The sequence below is a fragment of the Thunnus maccoyii genome, chromosome 22 (genome assembly GCF_910596095.1).
Source record: "Thunnus maccoyii chromosome 22, fThuMac1.1, whole genome shotgun sequence".
In the NCBI taxonomy this organism is placed as follows: Eukaryota; Metazoa; Chordata; class Actinopteri; order Scombriformes; family Scombridae; genus Thunnus; species Thunnus maccoyii.
Genome location: NC_056554.1, coordinates 3653823 through 3671758, shown reverse-complemented (window position 1 = coordinate 3671758; position 17936 = coordinate 3653823). Strand labels below are relative to the sequence as shown.

Sequence of the window (17936 nt, the reverse complement as noted above, 5' to 3'; positions counted from 1 at the left end):
TGAAACAATAATGGTACTTTTTGACAGTGGGGTGGGGGATACTTGTGCCAAGCTGAGCCATGAGCAACCCTGACTCAAATGATTTTCCACAGGACAACATAGTTAGAAGGTGTTGCTTACATCATGGCGTGTTGGAGGTGTGCTGGTTGTCGCAAACAAAGTAGGCACCCATTGCCTTCACCTCTTGATCTGACCATCTCACTGTGGCTATTCCTTCTTTTACTATTTCTCCCTGCAATATTTAAAACAGATTTTTTAATAGAGCTAAATATGTCCATTTCTTATTGTGTAGGCCTGTTTTTATTGAAGAATACCACCGCTGACAAGGCACAGCTATGTAACTCTATCCCCTGCTGTGAGGCTGCAGTGAAAATACTAAAAAAAAATGCTAAAGCTGAGTTATAGCTTGGCACAGTATGATTAAAAGACAGTGGGATGGGTTAAACAAGGCCCACAGAAAAACAGACTAAGATCCAGAGCATTGCTGCCTCTGACAAATGTTTGCATTGCTGAATCTCAAGTCAGATTCTTTCATTTGAAATTAATTATCTTGTATTAAATATTTTTCACTGTGTTAAATTTGATTAACAGCTCTGAAACCTCACACTGAGCTGTATTTGCAGTAGGATTATCAGGTATCTGTTTGGTAAGACTTATTCAACATGACTGAGCAAGTGTGTGTCTTCAGTTTTCCCTCCATTCACACAATACTCTATGCTATTTTCATGTGTTAAAATTCATTGTCATGAATGTACTGTGAAACAACCTATTACATGGTGGATCAGTGCATACACTGTGGGAGAATGACACTTTATTCCTCACCTTAAATTCTCTCTACATGCTCTCTCTGCAGCCGGACTGTCACCTCCACCTCCACCTGCGCTGGGCAGACAACCCCTACGTTTCTGGGACTGTCCACACCAAGGATTCTGCTCCAGGTCTTATAATGGGTGCTGGTAAGTCTCCAGAGCAATCTGAAATCCCTCTTTCTAAAATTCTTTTTCACACCCATTTATTGATACATACAAGTCTGACTTAGTTCAAAAGGAGCAAGTATTTTATAGTGTCTGGGCCAACACTGCATAGGGGTTTAAAAGAGCATTCTACATCTGCAACAACAGTACATTCTTTTTAATTAAGACGTGAAGAACTGATTAGTTGACTTCAATATTAATACAACTCTTTAGCAGTGGCCAGTTCTGTCTGTACATCTCAGCTCGCTAGCTCCACCCGCTGGTGCTTAAAGTACACACTTTCACCCAAAGCCTCTAGTATTCCTGTAAGGATTACTCTAAGACTGTATATTAAACATCCCAAGTGCTCTGTATTACCATCAGAATTAATATCAACCTCTCTTTGTTCCACTGTCTCTATGCCCCCTGAGTATCCACTTCAAACTGCCTTAATACCCCCCATTCATTTACATCAAGGAATGGGTTGGGACGACTCCATCTAAATATTAGAAGTTTACTCCAGCCGCAAAAACTAGACCATCTGAATATACTGGTTTCACAAGCGGATGTTTTGGTATTATCTAAATTTTGGCTAAAGAAGACTATCAGTGGCTCTGATGTATCTCTGAATGGTTTTAACTTATACAGGATGGAAGATCTGGAAGAGGACGAGGGGTGATGATCTATGTAAAATCCTGGTTCTCAGTCACAGTACTACATGCAGCCACCATTCCAAAATACTTTGAGTTTTTAGCTTTAAAAATCAACATAGGATCTAACGATTCAATCACTGTAGTGGGTGTGTATAGACCCCCATCCGCAGATCCCATCATAGACAAACTGGCTCATCTAATTTCTCAATTCTGTAACTCAGAGCTGCTAATCCTGTGTGACCTTAACCTGAACTGGCTGACTACTGCATCCGACCATCTGAAAGATTTGTGTAATAACCTCAATTTAACACAATTAATCACTGATCCTACAAGGCTAAATCCAAAAGATCACACAAAATCAACCCTAATAGATTTAATCCTCTCCAATAGAGATGACAAAATTACTGCTTCTGGTGTATTTGACCGGGGTATCAGTGATCTCTTTCCGACAGCTTGTGTTAGAAACACAAAACTGAAAAGAACACAATCGCAAGTAGTTATAAAAAAGAAAATTAAAGCTTTTAATGAACAAGCCTTTTTAAATGACATGTTTCACAGTGATGTTCACCGCACCTCTTTTATCCCAGATGTCAAACTGGCTCTAGACCACCTCAGGAAATCCTTCCTCTCCATCGCCAATAAACATGCACCATTTAAAAAATTAAGAATAAAAAACAGGCTAAGCCCTTGGTTCTCCCCTGACTTATCTGCTCTTTTTAAGGAAAGGAATGACACTAGGCAGACGTACAGGGGATCTAACCTTTCTCTCTCATCAGGCATAGTCCTCAATGTTTGGAGATCAGCCCACGTGGTCCCTATGAACAAAAGTGGAGATAGCAACAATCCTAATAATTATCGTCTCTCAAATATCCTAGAATCATTAGTGAATAGTCAGCTGAAATCATTCCTCTCAAAATACTCCATCCTAAATTCACATCAATCTGGTTATAGAGCTAATCATAGCACCACCTCAGCTGTCACACTTGTATTAAATGATCTCATCAGCGGTTTAGATAACAACATTGTGCTGCTATATTCATAGACTTAGCGAAAGCATTTGACACAATCGACAGTTCTCTACTTATAGATAGATTGCTCACCACTGGCTTTGATAGGGGTGCTTGCAGATGGTTCCAGAATTACTTGTGTGACATACATCGATGTGTGAGGATATTGGATTCTTGCCTGTTACTAAGGGTGTGTCGCAGGGATCCATTCTGGGCTCTGTCCTGTTCACCATTTATACTAATGAAATTGTGACTTCCCTACAAGGCTGCCAAACCCATCTGTATGCGGATGATACTATTTTATACTGTATCGCTGATTCTATTCAATTAGCCATCATAACTTCAACTTTCCTTTCATGCACTGCAACATTCCTGCATTAATCTCAGACTGATACGTAACGCAATTTAAACAAAATTTATGTTTTTTTCAAGATCCAAAAACTCAGCCTACAGCAATCTGCATATCTCTACTATCAATGGTTCAAACAGATGTTCTGGTTACAGAATACAAATACCTTGGCATCTAGCTCGACGACAAATTCACATTCAATCACCATATCAAGAACTTGTTGACAAGTTAAAACAAAAACAAAAGCTTTCTATACAGGAATAAATCCAACTTTCCCCCGATCTGTAGAAAGGATTGCCGAATCAACTATCCTATCAGTCTTAGTTTAATTTATAGAAATGCTGCTACCTCCACACTCAGGCCTTTAGACTCAGCCCTTTAACTCAGGCCTTTAAACTCAGTCTACCACTCAGCCCTGAGATTTATTACCGGTGATGGCTACAATACTCACCATTGTATCCTCTATGATAAGGTCAGCTGGCCTTCTCTGACTGAGAGATGCAATAATCACTGGTATCTGTATATCTATAAAACCCTGACCGGAAAATTACCATCATATATCACATCTCTGTAGCACTGGAACTCTGGTCCACTTCTAACCCACTCCAGTGACTATCTATCTCTTCAGGCACCTTGTGCCAGGACTGAACTTGGAAAGACTGCTTTTAGTGTTAGTGCAGCAAACTCATGGAACCTCTTGCAATGTGACCTAAAACTGAATACTCTTATACCTCTTGGACACTTCAGGAATATAATTAATAACAGTTCACTGCTTGTCTGTTACTGTTTTAACCAACTTTGTTGACTATGTATGTTTCTTTGTTGTTTGGTTTTTTTTGAGGGGGGGGGTTGTTTCCATATGTAATCTCAGCATCACTGTAAATGAGGGTCATCTTCAATGGTTTTCCAAGAATCTTTAATAAAGTTTGAAATGAAATACACTAGCCACCATCTATGTGCAGAGAAAACAGAATGATACAGTATAAAAACTGGCATTGCCTTGAAGATGCAGGGATGAAACAAGCAGAGCAGATGTTACTCTTTCTAATCTTTGACTGGTTGGTTTTGCTGTTGTTTTTAGCTGTGGTCTGTATAGAATGTCTCTGCCAGTGCCAACACTAAGTTGAAGGCTGCACCTCAGCCAACTTTTGAAAAATAGTATGTCTTGGGAAACATCAGATAAGCATTTCAGAGTTTAAATATAGCTAAACTTGTGTGATAAGCTCAGTTGTTTAACTGTAGGCAGCATCTCTTTTTGACAAGATTATATTTAGTTGAATGCTTGAATGGAACAATTAAATATAATCAAAAGGCAGTAATAACTAAATAACTAAACAGTCATTGCCATTTTAATGTGTAAATTAAATCCAATTAACCCATACCTAGACGCAATATACAAGAGAGACTATGGGCTGATAATACTGGATGTTGCAGTGTTTGTGTATGACATGCCCACTTATCTTTGTGTGTGTGTTTTTGTCTGCAGTCTCTACAATAACACTCCATTATATGCAAACAGTCAGAGTGGCTTAGATAAGAAACTCCAGAGACAAACGCCCATTTACCCTGGGAAGAGCTCTGACACAAGTATTCCTTTCTGTCTGTGCAATGGTGGAGTATAAACCACACCGCTTCATGCCTGAGTACTCTAACACACAGAGGAGTTCACTGAACTGATAGCAATTTTATTTATTGAATACTTTGCTGCGTTTGTTTGTGCGCGGGCATTCCTGACAGATGGAGGAAAAAACGACAGAGGGCCTGAAAACTGAATAAGGACAAGTAAGCATGCTGCCTGTCTGTATATGAGCAAGGATAAGAAAGCCATCTAGGTCATGCCTTGCATCTCTCTGTTTGCTAGGGAAGCCTATTTCTGTCAGAAATAGAAAAAAAAACCTACAATGTTAGGATTCAGAAAAATAAAAATACTCGAGTCAAATTTGTTAGCTGTCAACTCAAGAATATGATAGAAAGTCAAAATTGTGAGATTCTAAGTCAAAGTTATAATTTTTAAAAAGGAATTTCACTTCTACACACCAGTTATGTCTTCTGGGGCTCTGGAGGGTCAGAAAAACTAACCTTGGTGATGCCATAGTGATGTCATCAGGGTTATCTCTGCTCGGATGTAGCGACTACAAATTTATAACAGAAAGCCTGCGTTACCAATGCAGGGGTGGAGTTCAGAACCACATGGGCATTTACTAGACAGGGAGGGTCTAATCACAGTTGTATTATGGGAAATGTAGGATCCAGTGTTTTTGGAGCTTGACTCATACTAGGGACCAAAGTTCAGGATATCTTGCTCTCTGCTGCGTCAATTTTGAACATTTTTTTAAACCTCTTTTGTCTCTTGTGAGTCTTCCAACTTTATGAAAATGTTAACACTAAATTGCTGGAGTACCCCTTCAAGTAAAAATTACATAACTTTGACAAACTAAAATTAAAGACAAGTCAAGTCAAAATTAGGTCTATATTAAACTTATGACATAATAACTGAGAATTTTGACTTACTAAGTAAAACCTTGATTTTTGTATTAAAATAATGCAAATTTTAAGTCTAAGTAATTATCCAAATTTATAAAAAAAATAAATAAATAAATAAAAAAAAAAGATAAAAGGAGATAAAAAAGTCACAAGTCTGACTCTTAAAGTCAAATTTTTAGGTCAAAATTATTACATTGACTGTTTCATCATTTTGTCAAAGTTGTCGAGTTAGTATCTCATAATTGTTTATACTCTGTGCATTAATGGCCCCCCATACTGTGTATCTGGTTTCCAATAGTTAGAATTAGAAAAATATTACCCACCTTCATCTTAAATGTTTTTCCTTCCATGTCAGGCTTTAATCAAACAGATCAAACTCCCATTTTCTGTTGTATTTCAGTTAGTTTTGCACATTTTAGATTTATAGAATTCTCCACGGGCAGTTTGTAAATTGTTAAAAGGGGAAGTTAAACAATAAAAAGTTCGCGGGGGGGAGAACCTAAACCTTTGTGATAGGGCTGTAGTCTCCCGGTCGACTGGTCAATTAGTTGGTGATATGCTCTCATTCTGATTGGTCGAATAATCTCCGTTTTACTTTCATAAGGAAAGAAGTGCTACATCAATAGCCTTCCAGGATTAATCAATTATTCCCTGCGGCGGGAGGGACAGACTAACAAATCACCTGTAAAATGTGAAAACTGTATTCAAAACACCCCCGTTGTTTTCACAACTTTGAACTCACCCAACCTAATGGAGACTGCTGGGTCTAACTGTCCTCAACGTTTACTTAATGTTTACCCAACGCACTGAATGTTTACTGAATCAGCGTTTCTCCTGTAATATCAACGAACCCCCGCCAGGCCAAAAGATATTTTTTTAATGCCAAAACTAACGTTAAATATCGGTAGCGTAACTCCGTTTAGGAATAGCGCAGTGCTTAGTATGTTTGCGTAGCGAGTGGGAAAGAGCGGCAGGAAAGTGACGGTGGATGCGAGTGGAGCAGAAGAAAAGGTTAGCGGTAAGTTCTCAGGCTGGCAATAAATGTACAGTACAGACTCCAGTGTAACAGTTAATAAATGCTAAAAAGTCAGGTCTGTTGTTTCCCCAAGTGCTGGAAAAATGAATGGGGTTAGCTCCAAAGTTAGCAACAACAGGTTAGCCTAACCTGAAGAGGCTTAACGGAGAAATGCGCACTCGCAGTCTGCCCCCCCCCCCCCCCCCAAATCAACCAATGGACTGATCGATTAGTTGAAGATTATGTACGATTTTAGTCGACTAAGATTTTCTGTGGTTGACTACAGCCCTACTTTGTGACTTCCTCACTGTTTGATTATTCTCTATATACACTGTGACATCATTTCTGTCTGTATTCTTCCCAGTCTTTGAATCTGTTGTTGATGCATGTCTCATATGAGCTGTCTGCTTGATGAAATTTTCAATTCTTCATCTTTCCTTCAGGTAACCTTGGCTCCAAGCTAGTAGAATATAAGGAGGAGATGTACATCACTTCAGACTGTGGAAAGACGTGGAGACAGGTACATCACGTCCGACCTCACTGCTTCTTCTTTTTTTCCCTCTCTGCACCCCTGTCCCTCCTCAACCTCCCCTTCTTAACCTTCTCTACACTCTCTCTCTGCTCTCATGAAACTTACAGCGTCCAAGGAGATACAAAATTCAATTTTATGTCTGTCCAGTTTTCTCTTACATGAAAATGAACCCCGAAGTATGGCTTGCACCATTTTTGGATGTTAAAGTTGTGCTTTTCAGGATTTGGACTGAATTTTGCAGCTGATCAAGATGAATGTAAATAAATTACTGCATTAGTAACATATCTCTTGACCTTTTTGCTTTAAAGGTTTTCGAGGAGGAGCATCATATCCTGTTCCTAGACCACGGTGGGGTCATTGTTGCCATCAAGGACACCTCTATTCCCCTCAAAATACTCAAGTAAGGTCACGGGCATGTTACCATAGCAATACCAGTCTTTACTGCTGTAAGGCATCCTTTAACAGGGTGAGATTATTATATTAATGACTTTTTATTAAAACCATTTAGTGTCATGCATCTCTGATATGGTGTAGATGAATTACATTACTAATTAATTTGATAAGTTCTAGTGGGCCATTAAAGTGATTTGGCAGTCAGACAATCGATAAACCTTCAGTGCTTTACAGGTAACCAAGAAGCTAATAAGACCAAGAAAAAATCTTAAAGTTATAACTGTGGGAAACAAATTCACATTCAAAAATGTAAAAAACACTGAAATACAAGGTGACTAAAAATAATTTAAGTGAAATAAAATAAGAAAATGCCCCAAAATACATAAAGGAATGTAAAAAATAATAAAACAAACAATAAAAGATGAGATGAAGATCAAATAATATGCATAAAGCATTCTAAGTAGAAACTAGGCTACAAAGTAGGTTAACATACATAGATACTGTAGATCAGTGGTCACCAGGAAAATATCACTCCTCCTGTTCAAATATAAGCAGAGATCTACTATCAGAGATAAATGCCAAGATTTTATTGTTAGCTGCAAGCTAATTTAAGATTATCATTATATTTTGATATTGATTTTTATATTGGCATATTATGACTGTATTACGTTCATTTCACATTATGTACATTATGTCCAAATTAATGGTTATTAGAAACTAAGAAAAAGACTCATGAAAGTTTTGTATGATAATTATCATCATTTTTTTATTTTGTTATTTACAGTACATAACAAAAACTGAGTACACCCCTGTGCAATAATAAACTGAAATGTTAAATGATTCAAAATAGTATCATCTTACAGTAATTGTAGTATTTTTAAGGTGAAGTGTAAGGTATTTGATCTTATTTGTAATTAAAAACAAACAGGTTGGATAGACTACCAGGCCTCAAAGTAAAACCCCAATGCAACAAAAGTGAGGACATCTGTGACCACTGAAACAAAAGTGAGTGCACCTGTGACTTCCAATTAAGACTAATTGCCTGGACAAGGTTATAAAAGAACCTGTAAATACCACAACCTTCTCAGTTGTGGCCTGGGTTATGTCTAATGCAACATGGCTTCACATGATAAGGAATTGCCTGAACAAGTAAGAAACCAGATTGTGAGACTTCATAAAGATGGGAGAGAGTACAAGATCATCAGCAGGCTACTGAACAGAAGCCAAAACACAGTTGCAGCAGTGGTTAGGAGGACCCATACTACCAATAACAGATGGCGCAGTGGCCGTCCTCAAAAAATGACGTCATGCACAATTCACTGTTTACGCAACCTTGCATTGAAAAACAGACGGGCAAGTGCTTGTGACTTGGCACAAGGATTATCTGTGGAAATTGGTGTTTCAGTGACTGCCAGGCTGGGACTGGCAATCTTGAAGTTCTGGCAAATGCCAGCTGGGCCGGCCCACCTAGTGGGCTACAAGGCCACCAGCAATGTGGGGAAAAAAAATTGTGGGGAAAAATTTTGACCTGCTGGCTAAGGCCCACTTGATGTTGGAACAGCCCATCTGATTGAGGGTTACACAGTCCCAATTAGGCTTCCTATACTGTAAGGCAGGTGCAGGAAGGAAGTGTCCATGTAATGTCAGAGGTCAAGCAGGAAATAATCAAATCAAGATAGTTTGAATCTAAAATAACACTAGCCTATTCAAATGGATAAAGGTCCCAAAAATTGTTGATATTTGAACTAAACACCCTCCCTTCATGCTCCTTCAGAAGCGCCGCCCCTGAATTCATGTACGCACATTGCCAAGGCAACGACCAAAAGAGAAATACGGTGGAATCCAGAGTTATGCATCAGCTGTAGAGTCACTTCTGTTCCTCTCACACTTTATCAAAAAAATTTCATCTCATGTGAGCACAACAGTCCATCCACACTCTCCGCCTCTCTGCACCTCCCCACTTCTCACTCAACCTGCATTCAGCGACTCTGTGCGTCCAGCTGCAGCTCCTGGAGAGCTGAGAGGACAACGGCCAACCAAACTGCCTTCACCAGGCTGACTGACAGCAGACATTTACTGAACCAAAATAGTTTGCATGTTGGCTCCACAGGAAGAAACCCACAGTGTTTTTATTTATTGATTCATTGATTTGGTTATTAAGTTCAAAACACATATTCAGTGGGATATTTGTGTGATTTAAACAGCTGCCTGCTCATATTACGATTCACTAAAGGTGACAGAAACACACTCTCCATGAGACTGTCTCAGATTCAATGTGGATTGATAGATTTAATAAAACGGAAGCACATCTGTTCCGTGATAAAATACTTTCTATGTGAATTGGCTACGGCCTCTCTCTCTCTCTCTCTCTCTCTCTCTCTCTCGAGTTCACCAGTTCACCACTGATGAGTAGTCTTCTCACCACCCAAGGAAGGACATGCTATTCTTTTCTATTTGCTGCTTAAAGGTGCAGTGTGTAAAACAATGCTGCACCGCCATCTTTCTACAGTAGCCTAGAATGGACAAACCATCCTGGCTCTAGAGAGGGCCTTTCATGTTTTTCGTGAGTTTCGCGGCCACTGTAGGTTCTCCTACACACTTGAAAGGGAGGGGGTGCGGGGTGTATTCAGTTGGTTGCAATCTGTAACCTCACCATTAAATGGCACTAAATCCTACACACTGGTCCTTTAAGGCTGCTGGGCTATGCTGTTTTTTAAATGATGTCAAGGCGAGAATGTTAATATGGCTCAGCTGATTAGTCACTCTGGGTGGGCTCCAGTGCAGGTGCGGGCATGTTGCTTGTCACAGCCTGACAATATCAATATCTAGCCTGTCAGTAGCATGAAATCCTGACTGTTAAGCCTGATGTGTGAATTGCATCAGATTAGCTGCAAACACAATGTTGGATGGTTCACTATAAATAGCTCTCACATACACAGATCATCATAGGAAAGCTTTTGTCCAGTGTGAAAATTAAGCTTTGGTTATTTCGTTTCATGATGACAGCATTGCATTTTGTCATAGACTACATTCATGATATATGATGTCATATTCTTTATGCTTTATTTGTGAGGTTACGGATTGAAGCATAAGGGCACTGAGAGTTGGGTTGCCCATATCAATTGTCAAACAAATAAAATCCCAGGTGTACCTCTTGGGGTGCCAACTTCTCCTCTAAGCTATTTCTTGCCTATTTATTTATGTAATGAAACCCTGTACGTACACCTGTTGTTAGGGTGTCAACTTGATATCTATTGCTTAGCCTATAAGCCTGATATTGCTTTATGGAACTCATAAGTGCATATGTTCGGGAGAAATGGGACCAGTCCAGACGAAAATTGCCAGGGCCAAATTTTGTTCCCACTCCGACCCGGGTGACTGCTCAGACAGTGCAAAGGACGTTGCATGAAGTCAACCTCTACAGACGACGTCCAAGAAGAAAACCATTGCTCACAAAACTGCAAGATTAGACTCTGCCAAAGAACATGAAAAGAAGCCTGATGAATACTGGCAGCACATTGATCAGATGAAACCAAAATAAATTAGTTTGGATCAGATGGGGTCCAGCATGTTTGATGTGGGCCTGGCCAGGACTACCACAATGACTGCATAGTGCCAACTGTGAAACATGGAGGTGGGAGTGTGCTGATATGGGGCTGCATGAGTGCAAAAGGTGTAGGGAAGATGACATTTAGATTATGAATGCAAGTTTGTATACCCTCATACTGAATGCAAAGATGACTCCCAGTGTCAAGGAGGTTGACAGGAGAGGAATTTTCCAACATGACAATGATCCCAAACACACTGCAAAAATCACACAACAGTTTTTAAAGAAGAAAAAAATGAAAACTATGACCTAGCCAAGTATGTCCCTTGACCTGAATCCAATAGAACACCTTGGGAGCATTTTAAAGTAGAAGGTAGAGCAACAAAACCCCTCCAGCAAAGACCAGCTGAAAAGAACATCTGTAAAAAATCACAGAACATCTTTTCACTGATTTGTTCTAGACTGATATCATCCCTGCCCAGGAAGATCCAATCTGTCATCAAAAATAAAGGGGGGCATACAAAGTATTAAAAAATAAAAGGACGGAGTCTCACTAATGAAGGGTGTGCTGACTTCTGTTGCAGTTCATTCTTAAATGTGGACTTTTCATTATAGCTTAATAAGTCAAACATTCTGTTTTTCAAGTGAATTGGCTCACTTCTCCTTGGATACAGTCTAAAAATTGTAATAAATGGAAAGGATTTGTTAAATGGACAGGATTTGTAGTTAGTGATATTGACCAGGGGTGTACTCAGTTTTGTTATATACTGTATTACATCATACTGCTAACATGGCAGCAAGTGACACTGTTTTGTCTTCTTGTTTCTGCTTCAGTGTGTTTTTATATTTTAGTATACCTTCGCTCTTTTTTTGCAGAGTGATTACTTTTGGTTTGTCAGGCATTCATCTGGTTCATGATTATCAACATGATTGAGTAAAGCAGTTGATGGATCACTAGCAATTACGGTTCCGATGCTGCTTCTGCTAAACTACAAGGAGGCTGAAATACTTTTTCAAAATACTTCATTGAACATTAATTGAATCAATCAACAATGCCTGTAGTGGATTACTAACCCCCAATTACTCATGTTTCAACTGTTATAGATAGAGATTTGTAATCATCAAAAATATTATAGTTAATAAATATGGTTGGTGGCCACTTATGTAGATGAATGTTGATGATGTTATGCATTTATCACCCTGAATGGAGGGGTTGGTGTCTCTTACCAGTATAAATACAATATCATTGGGTTTCCAGATGAGAAAAAGAGAAATTTATTGATAAGGCAGTGATCATAATTAAACATATTAGCATAATAACATCAAGTACTGGCATCATTACAGGCCAAAAGCCAAAGCCCAATATTTTTACAGTACAGGGGAAGTTCAGTTAGTTCCCTGGTCCAGCCCTGTACCCTTCAAAATCATTTAAGATCATCCCCTCTCTCCCCACAGTTCACACAGACAATTTCAAGCTCAGCAAGATGTTATCTCATCGACCTTAATAAATAAGGATGAAATAATGAGAAACCATAGATAAGGGAGTACTCAGAAAAACATTTATCACAGACATAAATCAAATGACCTTTTCGATGGGCTGCCATCGTTCTCTCAGTGAAAGACTGGGAAGTGTTGTCCTTCACATTTTCCCCTCGCTCATACCTCAGTTAAATCAATATCCCCAAAGGCTCGTGCAGTGTGGTGGAAAACATCTAGCAAAGAGCCACAGAGACCTGTCAAAGCATGAGAAAGTGTTCTGTAAGAAAAGACAACTTTTTAAAAGTGAATTGAGAACGATTTTTAGCACTTCATTACACTAAATGGCCATAATGTTATCACCTCATCAGGTGCTGAGATTTCTGGCTTCCAGAACTCTCTCTGGCCTGCTGTCTCTGTTTTTAGAGGCAGAAACTCTCCTCTTGTTGGAGTCTCATGAACTCCAGTGATTCTTTCTTCCTCTACTCCACAATAATAAAGTACAGTGTTATGTGCGAGTACAAGCAGAGCAACACATTTCAGCTGTGAAAGTTAAAAGCATTGTTCTAAAGCCAAAAAACTAATGGAAGAGCTGTGATGTTAATCCAGTATTTTGCACATAGATTTATTATATCTTCAGTACACGTCTCTGTTGGATGCCTGCTCTAATTAGCTGGCTTACTCGACTCTGTTATAAAACTGCAACTTTATTATTGTACTGGCATTCTGTTACCCCACAGACTTTTGTAGACAGGAATAAGTAATGTCACTGTTGCTATTCCAACTGGTCTCCAAATTATGTAAAAGATAATTTAGTAGCCTTTTGAAAGTTATAATCATTTCAGTATCTCAAGCCAAAGTTTTGATACTGTGGGAAACTACCTCCAGGCCCCAAACCACCAGGGACCAGGTTCAGGTTTTTAACTGATGTTGAGACCCTGTTTCAAATAGCTAGTGTTCCTTTGTCAACATGTAGTTTTAAAGGCTTCATTATTTCAGCAGATTTTTAATCTCAAGGTTCATATTCTTACGTTAATTTGTGTTTAATCAAATTACAACACAGCACACCTGGGGCCAGGTAGTATCCCAGGAGTAATGTGAGCAATAGCCACTCAATGTATTTGCATTATGTTGCCTCTCTATATTGTAGTTCCCATTGGTGCTGGTGGAGTCCACAGAATGCATGTATGTAATGGACATAATGTGAAAGACAAAAGTTAGTGCATGGTGAATGTGGACAGTGTTGGATGACATTGTTAACTATCTACTTCAGTCTTCTTTATCAAAACAACAGGACATGATGAATCCTCTTTGCTCACAGTTTATTTGGTTGCAGCAGTTTCTCTTCCTCTGTTGCATTTCTGATAAAATAGCTACTCAAGGCATGTTTCCTGTCACCCTTTTGAATGGAACTCTGGAAACTACATTATGAAATGCAGTTGCCATTGCAAAAGTAACTGCATACAGGCTTATAATCTTGCTCACACTGCCAAGTTGTGGTGATTGCACACTCTTTGAAGCAGCCTAGTATTCCTCGTAATTACTTTTATATTTGATGATTCTGTGCCTCAAGACAAGGAAGTTGTGTGCCCTTCATGTAGAAAGGCGGAAAGTAAGGGTGTGGAGGTTGTTATGGTGAGATCAGAGTTTGGTATTTCTTTTTCATAGAAGCTACAGTATTTCACTAACCTAAATGCTGTAGTTGCCATATGCAGATGTTGTAGAAAGAAAGAATTTTAAAACAGCCTTGAATGTCAAAAAACGTCATTGAACGCAATCTGGGATTTTCAGAATCTCTTCATTATTGTCTGGCAAAATGGTTGCTTTTCACACCCTGTGCAGCAGTCAGGTAGCATTGCACTGTAGTGGGTGTGGTCACAAGGACAACAGGCCACACCCGCCGGGTGATCATGGATGTGGTTAAAGCTTCATCAGACTTATACCTTACAGCCCAAAAATTCAGTGCAGAAATGCTGTTTTTCTCCATACAAGATGTGTGGAGTTCTACTTTGTAATCATTAGAGCTTTAATGAGTCTGTGTGGCCTGGTTAAACTTCCCAGAGTGAAAGAAGCAGAGATAATAAAAAAAAGGAAAAACGGATGATAAAAAGTACAGAGAAAGAGCGGTATTGAGGACATTGCAAGCTGGAGAGAGAGGACTTTAGAGGATAGTCAGTACTTGTCTCTGTTAAGAATCCTTCTTGACCTAAAATCCTCCTTCACCAAGCCAAGTCCTCCGCATTTAGACACTCATGAAAAAAAATCTTTCCACATCCTGAAAACAAGACTTGTTCCCCAATTCAACAGTGCCTTTGACTCCTTTGACCAAAATAATTACACCATGTTCCCATGTGGGGGTAGGATATCTACAACTGTGTGCATCAAAGCAGTGCCATTTTCATGGCCACTTGACAAGCGGCACATCTAGACTTTTAAGAGTGACAACTCTGCATGTGCTCACACATGCTCAAATCATTTGAAATTCCCCAGCCACACTCAAGGGCTCACTCAGTTTTTTTTAACACTTGCTAACTCAAACAACGAATTCATATCAGTCAATTATGAAAAGCTAGAAGGCTGAGACATGAGATGCCACCGTAACATGCCAGCTGGACAGGATTGTGTTATGTACATCTATGATTTATGATTAGCTCCAAGTAGAATAAGTCTTGTTTTAGAATTCTTTATCTGGAGGAATGGAGGGAATGCGTGGAGTGTGTGGCATGGAAAGGAATCATAAGTTTGGCCTGCTAATCTATTTGATTACAGGGTTAGCACTCCATCCATTTCTAATAATTCCCTAGGTGTTAGTGGGAGGAAATGAGATATAATTGGATGTGTCACTGAATGCGACATGTAGAAAGCTGTAGTTGTCCAGCTGATGTCTTATGGAGCAAATGAGTGGCTTAGTGCCTTGCTCAAGGGTAAATGGTTAAGTGTTACTTATTAGCCTAAACTGACTTTGAATCATCAGAATAGAAGACGAAGTTCTTCAAATGAATGACTTCAAATGAGATACATTATACAATGTGTTGTCCGACCACGTCTAAAGTTCTTGAAAATAAGATAAAATCCCCTCAGTCTCTCCAAGAATTCTGTGTCTTTTGAGTGTCTTTGTGGTCTTGATGAGTCTCGCAAGTGAGGATAAGGATGCAAATGTTCGGACATTCTCTCCTCGGAAGGATTCATGATGTTGCATTTGGTTGTACAAACAAAGAGTGATTGGAAATATCATTGGAAAAATGAAAAAAGAAGCCTTAAGAGAAATGCAAACGCAGTCTACTTCCACGCCTCTGTACACCTGGCCTGCTGCTGCATTCGTTTCGGAAGAGTTCTAAAACTGTCCCTCCCGATTCAGGCTTTGGAAAGCCGGTTTCAGACGCTGTTAGACATTCTGACAAGCACTTCGTTTGAAACCTACCAAGGCGTTTACCATAGCAACAGAATCTTGTGTAGCTTTGTATATCCATTGTTTCCTTGTAACCGTGCATGTTTACCTGCTGATTATCACATCGTAGCGCTTGTTAGCACATCATTACCGCACATTGCCTGCAGGGCAAGCTTCACACTGCTTGGTTCTACATTGATCCTTCTCCATCACGCAGTCACAGTTACTCAGCGATGCTGCCACTGTTGACTGCAGGAGTCGTCAGCACAGTGAATAAAGCGGAGCACATGGCTTGCTTTGTTCGTCTTTGATTTTGAGTTTAGTTTGAGGGAAACTCAAAGTCCAAATAGTTATGCAGAAGATCTCATTTTTCTTAAGATGTATGAAAGGACTTAATTTAAAATTCATGTTATTAAGATCATTTGTATCTTTTCTTTAGATGGAATTGTTCAGGGAGTTCACTGAACCCAGTTGCATCTGGTTCACAGCTTTATTGCATTGTTCATTTGTCTATTGTCTATAATCCTTCAGGGCACAACCAACACAAAATGCACCTCAATAAAAAGATGTTTCCTTCAGTTCCCTGGGAGTAGAATGCCACATAGCCATTTTAACACCAACAAGTTTTGTCAATGTCTCAGTTTGAGTATTGATGATCATGAATACTTCCCCTTTCTCCACAGGTTTAGTATCGATGAAGGACAGACGTGGACTGTTCACAATTTCACCAGCACCTCTGTGTTCGTCGATGGACTCCTGAGCGAGCCAGGAGATGAGACCCTGGTTATGACGTGAGTGAAATCACAATTTCAACTGCAGACATGCTCAATTTAAGGACTGCTCTCAGAATAGTAAAACAACATATACATACACATACAGTTGAATTCATTAAGAAAACTCTCAAAGCTTAAAAGCTTCCCAATCTGGGCTTCCATTCAAGTGTTAGAGTGTAAGTTTCAGTATATTGAATTAAAAATCTCTGTGGAAGTAGATTTTTTTTCATAATATCCTCGAATCCAGTGAGCACTGGTATTTGCTTGAAACAGTAAAATTCATTAGACATTTAATTAGAATGTCTAGATTGACATGTTGCTATTTAGCTGTAATACCTGTTTTCTGTGACCTTCCAGAAATGTTGTGTTTCTCCCATGTATAATAGATGAAATGCATCAGTTAATGATAGCAGATCATCATCCATAGAGGGAAATTAAACATGTACTAGCTCTAACACCTCCTATAGCTTAACCCCTCAGTCCTCTTTTCACACTTCCTGGTCTCTGCTCGGTTCTAATGAGTTGTCTTGGAGGATCAGACAGGGCAGCCCTGCCTTGGCCGTACACTACATTCAAGGGAACTCAAGTGTCTCTCCCATCACAACAATTCCCTCTCGATCTGTTGGAGCAGGGCGCCCAATTTCGTGGCGTTAACAGCAGCCAGTCTCACTCCTGATTTTTTTTCCTGCCAAGCCTCCCTCTCTCTTCACCTCCCAAGGGTTTGATTGCTGTTACAGCAGAGGTTGATGGGAGAGAAGGCCTGTACATGCCCTCTGCCCTCCCTCCCTCCCTCCCTCCCTGCCTTGTCTTTCTCCTCTCTTACATTTTGTTTCCATGGTTCTGCTCTGTATTTGTCCACTCAATGTTTCTGTCTCGCTATCTCTGTTTGGCTCTCTGCTGGCCTCCACCAGGCTTAGACCAGTACAGCAGTCTGGTACAGGATGTTTTATTAATACTCATAGACATCAGACAGACTGTATTCTCCATTTTTGATGTGTTGCAGCAGACTGCTAGATCAATTCTATAAAGTATAGAACTTGAGTTATTTACAGGAAGCTTTTCGCCTGAGAGTATTGCATCCAGTAAATTGGTAGATTCACAATCCCCTCAAGAGGGATTTGTACAGTAACTTTGGTGACCTCCTGACTTTTCATCTCGCTCCACCAACAGGTCATTTCCAAACTTTACTATTCATTTCATGACAGGACACTTTGAAAAAAATGACTCAACTCCTGCCAGGGCTAATATGCTAATGTGCTAACATGCTAAATGTTAGCCAGTGAACATACTAATGTTAATAATGACATACTAACTGTGAGCATGTTAAAATGCTAGCAGAACAAAATGCTACATTTAAAGTCCCCCT

General features: G+C 39.5%; 1 protein-coding gene across 12 annotated transcripts in view; it reads left to right on the top strand.

Annotated features, from left to right (window-relative positions):
* The window catches only part of sorcs2 (sortilin-related VPS10 domain containing receptor 2), a 347990-nt gene that overhangs the window by 309205 nt on the left and 20849 nt on the right, over positions 1–17936 (top strand). For all 12 annotated transcript variants that reach the window (XM_042401561.1, XM_042401559.1, XM_042401557.1 and 9 more), the window contains 4 exons: positions 854–956; positions 6905–6981; positions 7302–7393; positions 16481–16588. In XM_042401561.1, coding sequence (XP_042257495.1) covers positions 854–956; positions 6905–6981; positions 7302–7393; positions 16481–16588 — 380 coding nt within the window. The remainder of the gene's footprint in view (positions 1–853; positions 957–6904; positions 6982–7301; positions 7394–16480; positions 16589–17936) is intronic.